We start from the raw sequence: 21174 nt of genomic DNA, 5'->3' as shown, positions 1-21174 counted from the left end.
CGATGGGCCAGGTGCCGTTCCGAGCTAAAGCTCTCAGTCTGGGAGCGAGGTGCAGACAACCAGGATGGGACAAGTAGGCCATCCCCGGTGGAACAATGACCAGCGCTGTGAGACAGCGAGGCGGTGTCCAGGCAAGAAAAACAAGATCAGTGTGATTTGGGGTGTAAGGAAAGGCCTCTCTGAGACAGTAAGAAAGAGCATGAAAGACTTTTTCGTATTCTAATCTCTGTTCTTGCAGTTGCTGTGTGCCTATCAGTGAGGCAGTTTGGCACAGTTATATTAATAGCAATAAATACTTTTTTAAAAAGTATGTATGTATTTATTTAATTGAGAGCCAGACTGACGGAGAAAGGGAGAGAGAGAGAGAGAGAGAGAGAGAGAGAGGGAGAGAGGGAGGGAAGAAGAGAGAGGGAGAGAGGGAGGGAGGGAGAGAGAGGGAGAGAGGGAGGGAGAGAGAGAGGGAGGGAGCTGCTTCAATCTCCAAACGCCTGTAACAGCCAGGCTGGACCAAGCCAAAGCCAGGAGCCAGGAACTCCATCCAGGTCTACCGCATGGGTGGCAGGGACCCAGGACCATTCTCTGCTGCCTTCTCAGGTGTGTTAGCAGGAAATTGGATCAGAAGCGGACGACTGGACTCAGTCGGCACCCTGATGAAGGACACTGGTGTCACTAGTGGCAGCCTACCCTGCTGTGCCACAATGCCAGCCTTAGCTTTAGTTTTTTAAACCCAGACATTTCTCATGTTTCTATTAGCCCTTGTTAACATGGAAGCAAACGCTTTAAAGTCCTGTGTAATGAAAGTACATCTGGGAAATAGGAGCTTAAAAAAGCATCCAGGGTTCTAGTGTTGGCTCAGGTGGCTCAGCGCTGAGCTGGTGGTACCAGGAGACATAGACCGAGGTCACAGGAGACACTAGCCCACTTAGGACCCCCAGAACCTGGGGAGAGAGTGCTATTATTATTCCCACTTCACAGATCACAGACCTGTTCAACAGGTTGCCCAAGTTCACCCCACTAGTGAGTGGCAGGGCTCAGCTTCCAAGCTGGGTGTGTTGGAGGAGAAGGTGCCATGTGCTCAGTGCTCCTCGAGCAGGCCTCAGCAGGAGCTGGCGAGCCGGGCTGGAGGCGCTCGGTGACAGCTGGTGCTGACAGACACAAGCTCCAGCGCCAGGCGTGGACAAACTCCCCAGCTCCACTGCTCAAGCTGATGGCGAGCCCCAGACTGGGCTGGGACTGGTGTGGGAAAGCAGGGGGCACTGTCAGGGCGTCATGGGAGTAGACGGTAGAAAGGTGAGGACCAAGGACAGGTTCTTGTGAGCATCAGCCAATGAACTGGACGAAGCTCACACAAATGATCAGTAGAACAGCAAGAGTTTATTACACGGCCGGCACCGCGGCTCACTAGGCTAATCCTCCGCCTTGCGGCGCCGGCACACCGGGTTCTAGTCCCGGTTGGGGCACCGGATTCTGTCCCGGTTGCCCCTCTTCCAGGCCAGCTCTCTGCTGTGGCCCAGGAGTGCAGTGGAGGATGGCCCAGGTGCTTGGGCCCTGCACCCCATGGGAGACCAGGGTAAGCACCTGGCTCCTGCCATCAGATCAGCATGGTGACAGCGTGCCGGCTGCAGCGGCCATTGGAGAGTGAACCAATGGCAAAAGGAAGACCTTTCTCTCTGCCTCTCTCTCTCATTGTCCACTCTGCCTGTCAAAAAAAAAAAAAAAAAAAAGCTTATTACAGGAGAAGGTACTTTTTTAGGAGGGCAGCTGCAGGCCAAGAATCCGAGCTCAGATTGAGCTGAGACTCAAGGCCCCAAATGTGAAAAACCCTGTATTTTTCTACAGGCGAGGGGCCCTTGGAGTGGCTGTGAGGACCCCCAGGGTATAGGTCCTCTGGCTGTCATATTTACACACAGCCTCTAAGCGAAGGTATTTCAAGCGTGCAATTCCTTTTGCTCATCTTCATCAGCCCTTTTTGTCTCCTGCCTCAAGGTCTTGGATCAGGGAGGCAGAGACCGAGAGAAAGAGACAAACTATGACAGAGTTCTGGAATTTGCTTTTCTCAGCTTCCCCAGTTAACCCTTAGCTGGCTCCAGCCTCAAGGGGGTGAGGTAGCTTGGCTTCAGCCCCCAAACACTGAGTCAGGAGGCAGGAAAGGTCGACTCCCCCAGGCTCAGCTGAGCACCCCTGGGGGCAGGCCAGAGCCTGCACCGCCCGGTGGTGTGCATTCTTGGGGCACCTGATGAGGGAGCAGCAGGCACCCTGGGCGTTGAAAGCTCGGTCATGGTCGTCATTTGTTCAGAAAGGAAGCGATTGCGTGACCTCACGTGGATGTGGAACCTAAAGTCAGGCCTGGTGTAGAGAGAATAAAGCAGCGGCTACCAGGGCCACAGTCAGGCTGCGGGGAGGGGACAGGGGCGGATGGGGTGAGGTGTACTGAAGGATGCAAAGTTGTAAATGGGGTGAACAAGTAGAAGGAGACAGTGCACACCACAGGGACTGTGGTTAGTAACACTGCCCTGTACTCGGGACTTGTGCTAAATGAGTTGCTACAGCTGCTCTTGGCCACAGTGGGGAGAAAACCAGCTAAGTGTGTGAGAAGGTGGACAGGTTCACCTGTTCCACCATAGTAGCCCTTTGTAGGGCGTCTCCATCTTACAAGGTTGTGTTGTGTACCTTAAATACATACGATTCAGTTTACTAAATCCAAAAGCTCATTCACAGACACCTCCTGGGTGGCTTTCCTCGTGCTGCCTCTGCCTAACACTTGTGTCCAGCACTTGTCATCTCGGGTCCTTATGAGCAGCCGGGCCAGGTGCCAGGCCCTCACTGTCCAAGCACAGGTTGGGCAGCAGGGACCCACCTGCCAAGGGAAAGACAAGGTCCCTTCCTTCAAAGAACTGGTGTCCTGGAGAGGAGGGCAAGACCGTGACGAGGAAAGCAAGTCAGCACTGTGCGTGCAGAGAGAGACGAAGAGACAAAGCACAGTGCAGGGCAGACCGCGATGGAGTTGGCTCCTCCACAGGAGGAGGTGACCCGAGCCTGGCAGGAAGTAAGGGTCGGAGGTGGGGAGGAGCGTGGCTGGTTTGAGAATTGGCAGGAAGGACGCTGTGGCTGAGGGAGGGGACGGGAGGCACAGAAGCAGGGGCGGGGCAGAGATGCCTGCGGGCACAGGTGAGAAGCTGCAGTGTGTTCCAGGTGTCCAGGAAGCCAGGTGAGGCTTTGTGCCAGGAAGAGACAAGACCTGCTTCGTGTTCTAAAATGATCCCTGTCACGTGTCCCGGGAGACAGGGCCAGGATCGGCGGGCCTGGCTCAAAGGCTGCAGGTGTCCTGGTAAAAGGAAGTAGCTTGGTCTAGGATGGAGGCAGGGGTGAGAGGCTGTCGGCTGGGCTGGAGTGGGTGCAACCCGCACACATGGGGTGCAGGAGACAGTCCGAAGGGGCTGCTCCCAGGCGCTCAGTGTTGGTGCTGTTTGCTGGGGGGTGTAGGGGGAGGAACAGCAGGCCTTAGAGGCACATTTGGTGTTGATTCAAGGTGCCTATGAGCATTCATCTGGAGCCGTCCCCAGGCTGCGGTGTTTAGGGCCCAGGCCCTTCTTCTCCTGCTTGTAGTACTTTGAAGTATTTTATTTTCTTTCTTTTTTTTAAGATGTATTTGTTCATATGAGAGGCACAGTTATAGACAGAGAGAGGGAGAGACAGAGAGAGAGGTCTTCCATCCCTTGTTCACTCCCCACATGGCTGCAATGGTCAGAGCTGAGCTGATCCAAAGCCAGGAGCAGGAGCTTCTTCCAGGTCTCCTACATGGGTGCAGGGGCCCAAGGACTTGGGTCATCCGCCACTACTTACCCAGGCCATTAGCAGGAAGCTGGAACTTGAACCAGCAGCCCATATGGGATGCCGGCACCACAGACGGAGGCTTAACCTGTTATGCCACAGCGCCGGCCCCTTACTGGAAGTATTGCTGTAGCACAGCCTTCGCCGGAGCCAAGGGAACACCTCGCCCAGGATTGCAGGCCCTTCCTGGGGCAGTCTGCATCTCAGGGCTGGTCCACGAGGGAACAGAGGGTTTTGCCCCCTGGCCTCCTTCGGGGACACCTTTGAAAGATGCAGCCTTGGAGCCTCAGTGGAATCAGCACTTCTCCCACCTCTGCCCCATCCCACCCCCGTCACGTACTGCATTTCGTCCCTCAGATTCTCCACAGCCCGCTTCCTCCTGGGCAGCTACGTACAGTGGTCTGGCGCTCAGGGAGGAGGCCAGCTGGACAAGAGCATGGGGAGGCATCAGCAAGTGATGGAACTGAGAGTGAGAGCCACGGGCTGGGAGACCCAGGGAGGAGAAGAGGGGATGCTTGAAGCACAGGGCAGGCCAACTTCCCGAGCTGGGGCGTGCGGGGAGGCAGGTGCAGCGGCACTAAGGAAGTGCTAATAGGAGAGCCCCGCTGCATGCTGCCCTGGCTGCCTCTCGGGTAAGATAACGTTCTGTGCCACTCGAGTTAATTCATCTCAGCTGCTGGGGTGTTTAGGGAGGGAGATGTTTTTATACTGTCAGCTCATTTACAAGGTAGAGAGACAGAGAAAGATTGCTTTCTGTCCCTGGTTCACTCTCCAAATGTTCACAGTAGCCAGGACCGGAGCCAGGAACTTAGTTCAAGTCTTCCACATGGGTGGCAGGAACTCCATTTCTTGAACCATCACTACTGCCCCCCAGGGTGTGCATTAGCAGGAAGCTGGAATTGGGAGCAAAGCCAGAACTCACACCCAGGCACTCCAATGTGGGGTGCAGGTGTCTTAATCCATATACTCTAAATGCCCACCCTAAGGGAGGGATTTTTTTTTTTAAGCCAGACACTCCAAGGAGAGGGAACAGCAAAGGTGTAGAGACATGATAATAGCAACATGAAAATATGTGTTGAGCTGCTGCCATGCTGGGTGAGCTTCATGCACTGTCACTTTAACAACTCCCCCCACTCCCCCCAACCCATCCCTCCATAACCCCGTGACAGACACGGGCCATCCTCATTATTTTCACATTCTGTATCATCTGCCTACTTGCTGTGTCTGTATCTGATGCCAAAATCAAGACTCCCAGCCCTGTCAACATCATCTGTGGCCTTGCTGGCTTGCTTTTTTTTTTTTTTTTTTTTTTTTTTTTTTTTTTTTAGATTCATTCATTTGAAAGGCAGAGTTACTGAGAGAGGGCAAGACAGAGAGAAATATCTTCCATCCACTGGTTCATTCCCCAAATGGCCTCAGTGGATAAGGCTGGGCCAGACCAAAGACAGAAGCCTGGCACTCCATCCAGATCTCCCACATGGGTGGCAGGGACCCAAGCACTTGGGCCATCTTTTTTTTGCTGCTTTCCCAGGCACATTAGCTGGAAGCTGGATCAGAAGGGGAGTAGCCAGGACTGGAACTGGCATACACAAGGGATGCTAGTGTCACAGACGATAGCTTAACCTGCTGTGCCACAACGTGCCAGCCGCTGTCTTATTTCAGCTCTCATACTGCGAACAGGTGTCCCCTTGGTGTTTGATTTGGTGTCACATGTTCTGCATTTTTGGGCTTTTCCTTGGTGCAAAACAGCTATGATGGTGCCTTGTGGCAAGATGATGGTGTTAGATAAACTTCACTCAGGCATGAGTGAGTTACAGTGCAATTGATCGCAAGTTCAGTGTTAGCAAATCAATCACAGATGTCGGATGTGCTATCTTTAAACAGAGGCACACATCAAACCAGGCTGTGTAGTGATCAGTTGACAAGAATGCGGTGATAGGCTGTGGGACTCGGACCCTGTATTCCTCCAGGAGCGGTGGTTCAGTGTTCACTGGTACAGTGTCTGTGGCCGATGTACAGACCTCAGCCCCTGCAGACCGTGAGAGAGGACTATTGTTACTGCTCTTGTTAACCCTGCTGTTCACATGAGAAACTGAGGCCTGGGGGACCAGGCAAAGCTGCAGCTGGGAAGTAGCAAGCAGGGGCTGGAGCCGGGGCTGGCTGGGCGCCAGAGGACTTTGCCCTATGCGCGTGGCCTTGTGGTCTGGTGAGGCTGCCAGGGGACTTGGCCTGGAAGAAAGGTTTCTTTCTGAGGGCACCCGTGAGCAGCCTGTCTCTCCCCCTGCACTGGCCTCCTCTGGCTCCAGCCTCTCCAGTTTCTACCTGAACACAGTGGCTCTTTCAGGCCACCCCAGAGCTGTTGCCAGGCTGTGGTTTGCTTCTAAGCTGGAGGAGCACTGGCTCAGGGTCCCAGGGCTGGCGCCTTTGGTTTTCCTTTGCTGAGCCCAGGGGCAGCCGCTGTGTGTGCCAGTCTCCCGCAGAGCCCATCCCATCTGCCCTGGCAGCCTCCTGTTTACCCAGGGAATAAACTTGGGCAGGCCCCAGTGAGCTTGTGGCCTGGGAGCCGCCCCAGGCCTGACTGCGCAGCCAGCGTCCCTGCCCCCGCCTTCCCTACAGTGCAGTGCCTGTGGCCTCACCAGTGTTGTTTTGGGGGTGACTTGTTCGTTGTGGATTGGGTGGCTTTTTTGTTTCATTCCAGCACCACTAAGATAACTTGGGAGACAGTTGTGGGAGATCACATTTGCATTCGAGGTGGGATTATGAGCCCTTCTGTTCGAGTCCTCCTGATATCCACACTCCTTCTGCTGTGAAGTCCCCGGTGCTCGCCATTCTCTTTGCCAAGAGCCGTTCTCCTCTGCGCAGTGGCTGAAGCCCCGGGAGTAGTGATCACCTCCCTCAAGTGCAGCCCCGGAGGGCCCTCCTGGGAGCTGAGAACAGAGGCAGGAAAAGGCCCGGGGCAAGGGGTGCCAGAGGGAAGGAGGGTTGCTAAGGAGGGCTTGGGGCTGTCCCGGCCAGAACACAGCCTCAGTGCCCAGCCGTGGGGCTGAGGAAGGAGCCTGGGCTTGGAGTGAGAAGAGTGGGGTACAGGACACCCCCCACCCTGGCCCATTGTACATAGAAGGAGACCGTGGCTGGGCGCACACAAAGCTGGTGGGAACAGCTGAGGCAGCGGCTGGTGAGCTCACATCCCAGCCACTACACATGTACACGTGCCCCACGACGGGAAGTGCACCTGCTGACAGCACAGCCCTAGGGTTCTGGGGATACTGCACGGAGAAAGACAGGGCTCTGGGGCCCTAGAGGCCTGGACAGGGGCTGCAGGTCCACTGAGGCCAGTTCTCGTTCTCTGTCTCCAGGGGCTAGCCCAGTGCCTGATACGCAGGTTCTGCCCAGGGAAGGTTGTTTGAGTAAGTGAATGAATGAATGAATGAGTGAATGAATGAATGAATGGTCTCAGCTCCCCTGTCGGTACTTTGGGGGAGTTATTCTACAACTGTGAGCCCCCTCCTCTCTTTTGTCAAGTATAATGGTAAAGTGCACAGTCTTTGGAGTCGGGCTGCCTGGGTTCAAATGCTGGCTTTCTACTTACTGCCTGTGTGTCCTTGAGTGACCTCTGTCAGTCTCAGTTTCCCCGTCTGTGCAGTGGGAGTACAGGCTGCTGCTGTCAGAGTTGGAATGAGCTCATATCCTGGGGAGTGTTTAGAGCCGCACAGGTGCGTTTGCAGTCCTGCCTCTGCAGTGAGGATGCCAGCTGCCTGCGTGTGACAGCGGCCTGGGAGTGTGTGCCTCAGGACACTGAGCCCTTGTGTCGTGGACTGTCACCCAAGGAGGGTCCCATTCAAAGCCGTGTGCCTGACGAAACCTGGGAGAAGCAAAGTGAGGCAGGCCTCTCCCCTCAGAGGTGTCCCATGACATCCCCGGGGCCATGGAGAATTTCCTCTGAGGTTTCACAGGGGCCTGGGGTGTCCCTCAGCACAGTTTTGGGATCAACCAACACTGCTTCCCTGGACCCCTGGCCTCACCCAGTGGCACCCTGGGAAAGACAGGATGCATCACCATGGGCTTGGAACTGGGGCAAAAGGCAGCAGCCAAGTCGATAGCTGGGGTGCCCAGCAGGCCAGTCTCACCCCGTCACCTGGGCAGGATGCGCCCCAGGTGATGTCGCGGAGGGGCGTGTGGGTGGATCACAGAGCCCTGGTGTGGGCTGCGGCTGATTGAGACAACGCCGAGCTAGACAGTGGGCACCTGTGCCCCAAGGACGATGAGGAAGCGCTTGAGGCCCTTAATAGCTCCCAGTGTTTGTCATCCTTATTAATGAGTTTCGGCAGCTTCTCAGACAGTCCTGGTTGGTGTTATTAAGCTGACTGTGCAGAGAGGCAGCAGGGAGTCCTGGGTGCAGACCGTGCCCTCCTGGACTATGCCTGTAGTAACATCTACCCCACCAAGACTGTTGGATTAAAATAAACGAGAAGAGGGCCTGTGCCGCGGCTCAACAGGCTAATCCTCCGCCTTGCGGCGCCGGCACACCGGGTTCTAGTCCCGGTCGGGGCGCCGGATTCTGTCCCGGTTGCCCCTCTTCCAGGCCAGCTCTCTGCTGTGGCCTGGAAGTGCAGTGGAGGATGGCCCAAGTGCTTGGGCCCTGCACCCCATGGGAGACCAGGATAAGTACCTGGCTCCTCCATCAGATCAGCGCAGTGCGCCGGCCGCAGCATGCCGGCCATGGCAGCCATTGGAGGGTGAACCAACGGCAAAACGAAGACCTTTCTCTCTGTCTCTCTCTCTCTCACTGTCCACTCTGTCAAAATAAATAAATAAATAAATGAATAAATAAATAAATAAACAAACCAGAAGAGATGAAGTGACAGGTACACAGGTGTTCAGCAGTTGGCTGCTGCTGTTAATAACAAGTACGGGAAGGTGATCTGTCTCGGCTTTGGGGGCCCCCGTCCAGGGCTCCTGTTAGGCAGAGGGGAGTCTGTTCTGCGCTGAGAGCTGGTGCCATCGGGGGAGGGGCGGCTGGCTCTCCTAGGAGGCCTTTCTCCCACCCTGGTTGCTCTCCTCTGCCATGCGCGTCTCAGGAGAGAGGGCCCCTGCTAATTCACAGGCTGTGATCAGGCTGTGAGTGGTGCTCGGCCACAGCCAGGGCCCCAGACACGCCCAAGTGGGACTGCGAGTCAGACTCGCTGCGACCGTGGTGGGGCACCTGGCAGGGGCCCATCCTGACAGCACCAGTGTTCCTCTCGGTGCATGGAGCATGAAACCACAGGATAGTCTGTGATCACCAGAGGAGACGAGGAGGTTGCACCAGAGTGGGGTTTTGAAAGATGAATAGGAGTCTGCCCAGTGGCAAAACAGTTGGTGCTCAAATAGCCTTCCCTGGCCACTCACAGCCGCCTCCCCCTCCTGGGTCACGTGGCTCCTTCTGCACTTAGCTTTGTGACTGTGGGTGGTCGTTTCTGTCCTCTGCCGGTTCCTACGATAGGATCCCTCCCAGCTTTAGTGCCTGTCGCTCCCCGTCTTTGTGGAGGAACGACACAGGACCCTGCGCTGTTCTTTTGTCTGCTCGGCCCTCCCCGGGTTTGCTGCTGGTTCTTCCCGGGTTGGCTACTGTCCCTTCCACCTCCGTGGAAGGGCGGTTCCCCCTGGCCACTTTCCCCACTTCCGCAGGGGAGCGGCACACCGCCGGCCGGCTCTCTCGGGGGCTGCACAAGTGTTCCTCTTAGATGTTCCCCTTAGATGTTCCTGGTGCATATCGTCTCTCTCCTCCTTTATAGTCCTTCTCCGCCAATCCTAACTCGGCTGCCCACACGCCGAGTACGCTGCTCTCCTCCAATCAGGAGCAAGTCCTACAGTTTATTGGCTGAACTGGAGGCAGCTGTGTAGAAGCTGTTTTCTTCTCTCCCAGTGCCATATTGTGGGAGAGCAGATGCATAGAATAAGTCTTAATTCCAGTAACTCAGTCTAGTCCGGGTTGCTCCCCACAGATCCCCCTTTCTTTTTATTTTTTGGCATTGATACGCGCCTGTCTTCGGTGTCCCGCGGCACACACTCTGCTCTACTTGCTAGAGTTGCCACAGGTTCTTACAAGTCCTATCAATCAGGCAAACCGAATCCGGGTCCTCTCTTCGCCATGTTGTGAGGAGATTTTTAGGCGCTGATGCGTGCCTGTGTTCGGTGCCCTGCAGCGCATGCTCTGCTCTGCCTGCAGGTGCTTACAAGCCCTATCAGGCAAACCGAATCCAAGCCTTCTCATTGCCATATTGTGGGGAGGCTTATTGGTGTTGATTCGTGCCTATCTTCGGTGACCTGCGGCTCATACTCTGGTCGAGCCGCCTGCTGGTGCTTACTGCCTTACTAATCAGGCAGACCGAATCCAAGCCTTCTCATTGCGGTATTGTGGGGAGACTATTGATGTTAATAACGTGCCCGTCTTCGGTGACCTGCGGTGCATAAGCTGCTAGCCGCCCGCAGGTGCTCATCGCCTCACTAATCAGGCAGACCGAATCCAAGCTCTCTCATTGCCGTGTTGAGGGGAGGCTTTATTTTTCTCTATATCTCCGGGCATTCCTATCTCTCCCATTTTACGTCTGTCTACCAACATTCCTATTTCTTTTATTTTACTTTTAAACTTCTGTTTCTCTTATCCCTGCGGCTTCCCGGCGCCCGCCCCGAGGCTGCTTCTCGGCACCCGCCCCGCGGCGGCTTCCCGGCTCTGAGCCGCTTCAGCCCGCGCCTCTCTCATCTGCGCGGCTTCCCGGCTTCGCGCCTGCACTACGGCCTCGCACCAGCCCAGCGTTCCCTATCTACTTGTGCCCCGCACGCTCTCTCTGCGCGCGGCAGCCTCCGCGAGTCACACAGCGTAGCTTACGTCTCCGCCACTAGCATTCAATCTAAGTTCCCCGGGCTAACCTGGCGAATTCAACCCAGCTCACGTTTCCGCCCCACGATTTGGCTTCCCGTCCTTTGCTCCCCGGGCTAATCAGACGGATTCCAACCTGGCTTACGTTTCCGCTTCTGGTTTTAACTTTTCGCCCCTTATTCCCGGGCTAACTTGAGAATCCCAAAGTAGCTTTCGTCTCCGCCTCGGCCTGCCCCCGTGGCTTCAATTTCCCTAACATTTTTCTCTACCCGGTATGTTTCCCTAAGTTTTCTTCCAACAATATTCCTCCCTCATTTCTCCTGGCTTCTCCCCACAGTCCGTATCCAAGTCTGTTTGTTCTAGCTTTCACTTTCGCTTTCGACCTTAGAGATTTCTCCCAGCTTCCCCCTGTAGTCCGTATCTGAGTCTATGCCTAGGCTTTCAATAGCTTCTTCCGGCACCTTTTTCGTCCGGCTTTTCCTAGGCTGTTTGCTAGTCTCTCTCTCTCCGGTATTTTCCCATTTCTTCCCGTTTCTTCCCTCCTAAGTTTTCTATCCGTCCTAGGTTTCCTTTCCGAGTCACGGCACCATTATGTCGCTCCCCCTCTTCGTGGAGGAACGACACAGGACCCTGCGCTGTTCTTTTGTCTGCTCGGCCCTCCCCGGGTTTGCTGCTGGTTCTTCCCGGGTTGGCTACTGTCCCTTCCACCTCCATGGAAGGGCGGTTCCCCCTGGCCACTTTCCCCACTTCCGCGGGGGAGCGGCACACCGCCGGCCGGCTCTCTCGGGGGCTGCACAAGTGTTCCCCTTAGATGTTCCCGGTGCATATCGTCTCTCTCCTCCTTTATAGTCCTTCTCCGCCAATCCTAACTCGGCTGCCCACACGCCGAGTACGCTGCTCTCCTCCAATCAGGAGCAAGTCCTACAGTTTATTGGCTGAACTGGAGGCAGCTGTGTAGAAGCTGTTTTCTTCTCTCCCAGTGCCATATTGTGGGAGAGCAGATGCATAGAATAAGTCTTAATTCCAGTAACTCAGTCTAGTCCGGGTTGCTCCCCACAGTGCCCTTCAGTGTCGTGTCTGTACAGGCCGAGATCCTCATTTCTAACAAAACGCTTTCCAGATGCCCATGATGTCTCCTCTTCTGATGCATAGCCCCACCTGCAGTGTTGGCCGTACCCTGTCCACTGGACCAACGGGGAAACTGAGGCACAATGCACTGAGGCAGGTGGGGGGGGTGGGGCGAGGGTTTGAGGGAAAGGAGCGTTATTGATGCTGTCAGGCTGCAGTCCCCCAATGTGGCCAAGAGGAAAGAGAAAGGACGTTTGTCTTCCTGCCCTCACCCGGTCCAAGTCAAAGGAGACCCTGCTCGACTTCCTCCTGCCCGCCGCTGCCCCTCGTGGGTGACGGGATGAGTCAGAGGAGACGCTTGTTAGGGAGGAGATGGGGTTTCTCACCATCTTCCCCCTCTCCGTGGGTCTCAGTGAGTAAGAAAACCCATTGCTCACGTGTGCACAGGTTACAAAAATAGAGCTGGCACCACAGAGGACTCAGCCTGGGCTCCAGAGTTAGCAAGACCTGGCCCCGCCCTGTCTTCATAGCAACCAGCCAGCCTGGGTTGCCAGGGAACCCGGCCCTGGAGGCAGACTGCTCGGAGGGCATCCTCACCCGGGGACAGTCACCTGGGCCCAAGGAACAGAGACCTACAGCGAGCTGTCCAACCCACAGCTCCTCCAGGAAAGCAGTCTGGGGCCCAGGGAGCTGGGAGAGCCCCAAACCCAGGCTGCCCATGCCTTTCCGGGGGCGGAGGTGCAGTGCAGGCCCAGGACAGGCCCCATGGACATGTCCCAGCTGGAGAGGGAGTGCTCTGGAACCCGAGGGTCTCTCCTGGTGTTTGAAGTGGGAGGTCAGGATCACTTTCTCCCAGAGGGTCCAGAGGCCTTTGCCGTGCAGGGTCCTGCCCCCTGGCTTAGTGACTGTTCCCCTTTCTTCCACTCCTGCTTAAGTGGTCACACATCCGATTTGTTGTCAACTCCTACTTAAGTGGTCACACATCCAATTTGTTGCCTGGGGCTGCAAGCTGAGATTGAAGAGTTAGCTGGCACCTTGTGTGAGTGGAGTCACAGGACCATAGAGAGAGAGGACAGGTGTCAAGGCCAAATCCAGGCCAGCCCCACAGAGGGTTTCTCCACATGGATGTGGGGTTGGGCAGGGATACTGCCCAGTGCGTGTGTTGACCGCGTTTGCCTGGTGTTGACAGCCAAGGTTAATAACTGATGTCCACTTTGGAGAGCACTCCAGAGTCACGAGACATGGCTCCCCCAGTCACTAACTGTGCCCTGTGAGGAAAGCAGCCAAGTCCCGCATCTGGGGCTCCTTTCCCTGTTGGGGTGACAATCGATTGCTCTGGCCTAGTGAATTCGTGCATTTTTAAAACCATAGAAGCCTTTGTGGCATGAGTCCCCTGTGGCAGACTGCACGTAAAGTAGGCAGAAGTGGGGCGACTTTCCCGGTGGCCTGGAGGCAGGGGCCCCACAGAATGCTGAGCACACAGGGTATTCATTTCGAGAGCCCCTGAACCTGATTCTTCTTTGGTTAGCTCTGATGTCCTCTGTGCTGTTCTCTGTTCCCTTGGCTGCTGCCAATGCTGGGTAACGTTCAGAAGAGCTCTTTTCCCACTGTGACGCTGAAGATGTCACACGTGTTCAGCCAGCCCTTCCACGTAGCCCTGAGCGTGCACAAACACCGCCTCTGTACCATGTGAAGCTGAGCTGACTCCTGCAGGGTCACGGAGAGGGGAAGTAGACCGCGGAGCAGGGTGGCACCCGCAGAGCTCGCCGTCCCCTCCCCTCAGCCGGGTCACCGCGAGGTGTGTTTTCTGCCTCCCGCCAGTTTCTGGCGGCTGTGACACCTGCCCATTCACATCCCCCCTGCTTCTGTCTGACAGGCGTCTGACACCATGGGAGTGCAGTATTCTCATATCAGTGGGCGGGTCAGCTCCTGACATAACAAGAATTCATTGGAGTGGCACAGTCTGAAATTTTCTTGGACACAGTCTGTCCAGGGGACTTTGCACTTTCTTATTATTTGAGGGACAGAGCTCTGTTTCCTCTGGTTCACTCCCCAGATAGCTGCAAGGGCCTGGGTGGAAGGCCTCCCACGTGGGTGGTAGGAACATGACTCCTTGAGCTGTTATGTGTCACCTCCCGGCCAAATGCCTGCCCCAGGTTTTGGGGCGGTTACTTATTTACTTATTTTTTAATGAGATTGTCCTTCCTGTTCTTTCTCCTGAAAGGCCGAGTCAGACCCCTCAGGAGTCTCAAGGCCCTGGACAAGGAGGGTGGGAAGGTCAGCTCCCTGCCACTGCCGTCCCCTGCCTTTCTCTGCCCGTCGTCCATCGTCCTAACCACAGCAGGAAGGAGAGGACCCCGCGCTGGCAGACAGGAGCCTGGGTTTCGGTGCTTGCGCAGCAGACGTCTCGCTGTGTGGCGCTGGGCTAGTTGCCAACCCTCCCTGAGTCTCGGAGTCCCATCTGTGGGTGGGGAGGAGAGGAGCACACGAGATGCGACCTCCTGGGTTTCATTCCAGGACTTCTAAAGCACAGCTCAGCGAAGAGGCCGGGGTGGCTCGCTCCAGCCTTAGAGAGGGCCGTGTTCAGGAGGCTGCACTCTGCCTCACTCTGGGCCCCCACTCGGACCACGCGCACTGAGTCCTAGCCTGAGCTGGTGCCTCCGGTGCCCACAGCCTGTGCAGTGCTAATCCTGGCGACAGTTCTCTCCACCGCCCATTCCCAGCCCCGCAACTGTCACTACTCTGCTGACCCCCACTGGAAGATGTCAGGTCCTCCCCAAGGCTAGCACCCTGTTTCTCCGCCAGACCCCTCTAGCTTCTGCCCCTCGCCTCTGTGGCTCCCAGCCTCTCGCCTTGGTGATCAGTGGCTGCTGTCCCCTGAGCAGCACCCTGCCTGGCTCTGCGTGTTCCCTGGGCCCTGATACCTCACTCCTTGCAGCAATCCTACGGTGCACACTACTATCCTCTGCAGTTTGAGATGAGGACACTGGGACTCTGGGAATTAAACTTGCCCATGGCCATGGAGCGACAAGGTGGAGACCCAGGAAGTGGTGCCCCCCACGCACATAACCACTGAGTCTGCCGGTGGCTTGTCGATCTTTCGGAAGGAGCCAGGAGCTGCTGTGTGTGGAGCCCATGCCTGGGCATTGTACTGGACCCTCATTTGATCATTTCATTTAAGCCACATAACTAAAAGAGGAAATGTTTTGTGTCTATTTTATAGTTATTAGCAATGCTCCAAAACATTAAATGACTTCCTTACGGTGAGCAGGCCAGGACGGGCTCCCAATCCGGGCATGTGCAGTGCATCGTGACCTCCCTCTGCTTTTAGGACAAAACCTGGAGATGCTCCCAACTCCTCTGCTTGTGGGAAAAATAAAGAGGGGCCCGCTAGCACCACGTCCTCCTTTGTTAATATAAGACTTATTTATTGGAAAAGTCGGGGGGTAGATCTTCCAGCCACTGGTTCACTCCCCACGTGGCCACAAGGGCTGAGGCTAGGTCAGGCTGAACTCCATCCAGGTCTCCCCTGTGGGTGACAGGAGCCCAAGGACTGGGGCCATCATCTGCTTTCCCCAGGCACCTTAGCAGGGAGCTGGATGGCAGCAGAGCAGCCGGGACTCTGGGTCTCTGACAGAGCTCCTGAAATGTTGACCCGGCTGCCCTGGCTAGGGGCAGGGAGGGGCTTAGCAGGTCTGACTTTCTGCTGACCTTGGCTGAGAGAAGCCAGGACCCACAGTACACATCACCGCAGGTTCCTGTTTCTTTGCCCCAGTTCTAGGCTATCCTGCCGTGTGCCCTGCATTCTGGAGCCCAGTAGTCTTTGGGGACAACATGGGACTTTGAAAAGAAGGGAAACCAAGATAGAACCCCTGGACTCAGCCACACCCTAAAACCTCAGGGAGGCAGCGGAGCTCTGGTCTCAGGGTGGGGCTGGGAAGGCCACGGAGCAGGCTGAGGGTGCGTGGGCTTCCTCACGTACCACACGAGGTGTTCTCACTGTGCTAGCTACACAAGAGCCCAGGAGGCACGGGCCGATCCATGTCACAGGTGAAGACATCGGGTCTCAGAGAGGTGATGCCACTTGTCCCGGACGGGCAGCTGGCAGATAGGATTCAGACCCAGGTCTGTCTGGTTGCAAGGCCAGTGCTCCTGTGCCGGGACTGTGGAGTGGACACAAACCAGGGTGCGAATCAGTCTGCAGCCTCTGCACACAGATCTCTGAACTCGGAGCTTCCACTGCATACAGCCGCTGTCCTTCCAGGCAATGCTGTCCCTTCTGAAGAGTTCCCGGCCAGTCTGAGAGCCCCAGTGGCTGCTTTGCCTAGGAAATGGGCCCTGGGAACCAGAGGGGCTGCTGGGGAGGAGGTAGGGAGCAGACCAGAGAGTGGGTGTGCGTGCATGCGCGTGTGCATGTGCGCGTGTGTGAGTGGGTATGTGTGCGCATGTGTGCGTGTGTGTGTGTGTGTGCGTGTGTGTGGTGGTGCTAGTCCTGCCCATCCTGATGGTGCCACCTTGTTGACTGGTGGGCACTCAGGGGAGGCAAGGGTGGCTTCCAGGGGGACAGTTAGGAAGGCGTCTGCACCCCTCAGGTCAAAGGGAAGCCACATTCACAGCATTTGCTCTTTCGCACTCATCACATCATTTTTGCCTCTTTAAAAAAAAAAAAGACTTTTTATTTGAGAAGCAGAGTTACACATAGAGAGGCAGAGGCAGAGAGAGACAGAGAGAGAGGTCTTCCATCCACTGGTTCACTCCCCAAATGGCAGCAATGGCCAGGGCTGGGCTGAACTGAAGCCAGAAACCAGGAGTGCCTTCCGAGTCTCCCATGCTGCTTTAGGGGCCCAAACACTTGGGCCATCTTCTGCTTTCCCAGGCCATTAGCAGGAGCTGGATCGGAAGTGGAGCAGCCGGGACACGAACCGGCAGGAGGCAGAGGCTTAACCTACTTCCACAGCGCCGACCCCTTGCCTATTTTTAAAACAGTCCACGATGAAGACTTATGAGAGGAGCACATAATTGTTTCTTACTATAATTCAGCAGAAGGGATCCTCGTCCTTGTTTTTATTATTTCGTATCTGTTGCCACTCGGTTCTCTGTGTAGCTGGTCTGGTTACAGGGCTCTGATTTTACATCGAAAAGGTTGGAAGGGTTGTGGGTAGCTCACAGGATAAAACTCAGTTCAGGAGCCACCAGAGGATGGACACGCAGGTGTGTGTTGCAAGGGGACGTGGAGGGTGGCAGGTCTGGGATCGGGCCTGCGAATGCCAGCCAGGGAATGCCAGCTGGTATACCGCAACGAGTGCGGTGGATGCAAAACAGCGAGGGTCGCGTGGACTTGGCGCCGGTGCGCGCTTCCAATAAACGGTCCCCTTGGGTCCCAGAGCCAGACCCGGCAGCAGCAACTCTGAGCGCGGGCCCGCCCAAGCGGGCTCCGCCCCCCCGAGCACCCGCGCTGCCATTGGTCGGCGCGGCCCGGCCACCTGCCCCTACCTTGGAGGGGCGGGGTTACCTGCGCCCCGCCCCCGCGGCTCGGATTCCACGGCCGCGCTTCCTCCCCGACCCCGCCCCCGGACGAGGCCCCGCCCCCGAGTCCCTGAGCCCAGGCGCCTCGTGATGTCACCGCAGCTTTGATACAAAGAGCCCTTCGGCCCACGCGGGTCTCCCGGCAACGGGCGCGGGCGGGGGCGGGGCCGGCGCCGGCGCCTTCAACTGGTGCCGAACGGTGCGCGCGGCGGCGGCGCGGCCGGGGGATTGTTCTGCGCGCGCTGGGCGGCCGGAGTCCGGGTCCCGCCCGCCCCTCTGCAGCGCGGCCACCCGCAGCTGGGCAGGAGATGCGCACTCCGCCGGCTCCTGGGAGCCAGGTAAGCGGCAACCGAGGGCCAGACTCGCGGGGCGCACCTGGCCCCGGCGCGCGGCCCCGGGACAAGGAAGTTGGTGGAGCGCGGAACTGTGCCCGCTCCGGCCCCGGAGTGTCCACCCTGGGGCCTGGCCTGGGAGGTCGGGTTACCTGCGCTGGCTCGCTTGGCCGGGCAGGAGAAGCCGCTGTCCCCATGCCCTCTACGGCCCCCTGGCCAAGTGCGAGGTGGGCAGCAGCAGCTCAGGGCGCCGGCAGGGGTGGGTGGCCGCTGTGTCCTCCGCTCAGTTCCACAAAGTATTTTGGGGGGACCTAGTCGACTGGGAAGTTGGCTTACCCGGACACTTCCCCTGGGGCCGGCCCTGTGCCCCACCTCCTCCCCTAGCCATGTCGCCTAGAGGGCTGAGCGCGGCGAAGTTTTTCCGTAGCTCTTGGCGGCCGGTCCGAGCCGGCTCCCCGGCTTCCCTCGTGCCTCTGCGGGTCTATGCGCGGCCAGCAGAGAGGGCCAGCCCAGTGCGGGCTTTGGGGACAGAGCCTGTCCCGTTCGCGATGTTGCTGTGGGAGGAGCTGTGTGGGTGCCCCCAGCCTCTCGCCCTCGGCTCTGGCCGGGAGGGGGGGGTAGTTGTTTTTGGCTCTGCGGTTCTCTGCCAGGGACCAGTGGTGCCGGTGGCTCGGCCTCTGCACAGCCGTCCGCACTGTGGGGAGCCTGGTCCCTCTTCTCACCCTTCCCTATTTCCCCTTCTCCCTGGACCTGCTGTCCCCAGAGGCCTGGCACGCACACCAGGGCCTGCATGTGGGTTTCCTCCACTGACTCACTGATAGGCCTCCTTCTCAGGGGAGTGTGGGGGCCTGGGTTCCTGTCTCCACTCAGCCTGCAGGTCTCAGAGTGGCAAAGCCCTGGCTGGGCTGGCTTCTTCCTGGTGATCTGGGAACCTCTGCCCTTCCAGGAGGCAGGTGGCTTGGCAAGCACAGCCCCTGGGGCAGCCCCAGGTCCCTCTCAGGTGAAAGACGGTTACAGGGTTTGCCTGGAGAGGGAGAGAGCAATCTAGGGGGAGGGAGCATTACCACGGGTGTGCAACCACCCCTGCCTAGGAGATCCCCCCCACACACACCGCATGTGTGTAGTGTGTGTGCATCCATGTCCCAACAGCCATCTAACGCATCTTCCTGGACAGCCTGAGTCACGCTGTTGGCCGAGGTCCGGCTGCCCACCGCCAGCTTCCCCAGATTCCGGCCCTGTGCTACTGGCCAGTCCGGCTGCCCTGCTTAGCTGCCATTGAGGAACTGTGGGTTCCGTGCCCGGGGAATACCAGACCTGGGACGTTTGCTTGTCCCCAGGTATCTGCAGGCTCCAGGGAGGCTTTGAATACCTGGTCTCATCTGGCCTTGCCCGACTCCTCTGAACACTTGGGCAAGTTGATCTCGGCCATCTCGCGCCCTGGCCCGAGGGGAGGGGGTGCAGCGGAGAGCTTGGCTTTGAGGAGGTCCGCGCAGCTGCACAGCTGGGCAAATGCTTTGGAATTTGGGGAAGGTGGGCTTTGCTGAAGGGGGTGGAGTAAATAGTTAAGGCCAGCGGGAGAGATAAGACCCTGCCGGCCGCCGGGGGAGGGGCTGGTTGACTGCCAGGTCAGGTGAGCCTGCTGGGAGGCATGACCTTTGCCCCCAGGGAGATCTCTAAGAGAGACTGCCTGGAGCCTGTCCTTGGGAGGGACTTTCAGGCCAGGGAGGGAAGAAAGTCGGAGTTGGAGGTGCTCCTCTCAAGGGTCCAAGCCATCTCCTCGCCACACAGACACATAGCCTGTGCTTCCGGGAGGGGGTGGGGGCTCCTCCCTGGAGCTTTCTGGGGCCTGCTGGCTTCCCAGCCCCTTCCCTTCCTGGTGGACAGCTGCACCACACCCTGGGCTTCTTCGTGGGTGGTGAGCTGTTCACCTAGGGCCCTCACAACTCACCCTTTTCCATTCCCACCCCCAACCCTGGCTGACCTGTTGGGCCGCGGGACTTTGACCCCCACCCCCATCCTCCTGCTTTGAGGGCCTTTACAGTTTATTTCACTTCCTGTCTCTTGGGTAAGGCTAAGGAGGAGGTGAGGGGGGCAGGGACAGGCTCCCAGTGAAATAGCAGGTGCGCAGTTCTGGGACGGCAGGTGGCTCGGGGACAGGGAGGGGCAGCCTGGACAGAGGCCTTCCATGCCCCTGTCTGTCTCTGTGGGGCTCCCCGACACGGGGCTGATTGTGGATGAAAAGGAAGCGTCTTTATGTGACCCTGGTGTTGGCAGAGGGGTGCAGTGCCCTGGCCTTGGCAGGTGTGGGACCCCTCAGGTTGGGCTCCGTTTTCCTCTGGGTCAGCTCTGCTAGCTCTGGACTTGGTAGCCCGGTGTTTATGGCACTGGATCACCGGCCTGGCAAACGAGGAGGACCACTGAGGTCGCGTGTGGTTGAGTGGGTAGTCCTGTCTATGCCAGGCAGGCACACTGGCTTGGCAGGCCCACACGGTGTCTGACCGGACACTGTGTGATCTTTCCTGGACGCTGTGACAGATGGCACCTCAGGGCACTGGCCCTTCACCTTTCTGTCTGCCCAGCCCCTAGTGTGTGGCTGGTATGTGGTGGGAAAGGGACGTGGAGACAAGCTCTGAGAGACAGGGCCGGGGTGGGAGGACACTTTGCTGTCAGACAGCGGCCAAGAACCCCAAGAAGCTGACAGTAGCGCTGACGCTGGAAACCACGGACACACAGTGCTCGTTGCGCCACTGTCCCCAGACCCTGGCCTCAGGCATTCATTTCTGGGAGCACAGGTGTCCGTGGCCACAGCTGCTGTGGACGTCCCTGCTCTCGGCTTGGGTCAGGTCTGACTCGCCTGCCCGTGTGAACGCGCAGACAGCTCTGGGCAGACTGTGCTTCCCAGCACACAAACGCCAGTTGGTGAAGCCAACGCCGTGCTGTGCAGCTGCACCTCTGAGCAGACAGCACGCTGGGCCTGTAGGTCAGCTCCTGCCCTAGGGTGACGGCAGTCTGCACTCCCACACACACCTAGGGCCTTGCTTCTTCCTCCTTCCTGACTTTCATGGGCTCCCTGGCCTCCTGTGGCCCCAGTGTGCCCAGGCCTCCACTGCCTTCCCTCTGCACGGGCAGTGCATGGCTCTGTGCTCTGGTCTCCTGCGGGCCGCCCAGGGGCACTCAGTGCCTGGGAGGCAGCCTCGGGTTTCCTCAGTGCAGCTTGGGCCCCAGCTTATCTGCATGTGCTGGTGCACAGGAGCTGTGCAGCCGGGGTGCGAGCTGAGAGTCAAGGGTGGATGGGGAGTCACTGGGGTGAGTCTGGCCACCTCTCCTAGCCAACACATGTCCCTTGAGGGGACTTAGCTTTGAGCCTGGCCACAGTTCCAAGCAGGGTGATCTGGAGCCCACACTGGTGGCTGGCAGTCCGGTGTCCCCAAAGCCAGGCAAGACCTGTGTCATGTGTTTCATTCGGAGCTGTCATTTTCCCATGCCAGGTGTCCGACTACACTGGACTGGTGTCCTTGCCCAAGTGTTTGGGGCTCACCCCATTAACTAAATGGAATT

The 21174-nt window shown here is 57.6% G+C and overlaps 1 protein-coding gene across 3 annotated transcripts in view; it reads left to right on the top strand.

Annotated features, from left to right (window-relative positions):
• The window catches only part of RAB11FIP4 (RAB11 family interacting protein 4), a 115445-nt gene that overhangs the window by 61376 nt on the left and 32895 nt on the right, over positions 1–21174 (top strand). Inside the window, exon 1 of one of the 3 annotated variants that reach the window (XM_051825446.2) lies at positions 17438–17622. The exons of the other annotated variants lie outside the window; for them this stretch is intronic. Within the exon in view, the coding sequence (XP_051681406.2) occupies positions 17593–17622 (30 nt within the window). The 5' untranslated portion in view covers positions 17438–17592. Of the gene's footprint in view, positions 1–17437; positions 17623–21174 lie in introns of those variants that run through there. 3 annotated transcript variants of the gene reach the window in all.

This window comes from Oryctolagus cuniculus, chromosome 17 (genome assembly GCF_964237555.1).
Source record: "Oryctolagus cuniculus chromosome 17, mOryCun1.1, whole genome shotgun sequence".
Taxonomy (NCBI): Eukaryota; Metazoa; Chordata; class Mammalia; order Lagomorpha; family Leporidae; genus Oryctolagus; species Oryctolagus cuniculus.
The sequence above is the reverse complement of the archived record's forward strand: the minus strand, read 5'-3'. Positions and strand labels throughout refer to the sequence as shown.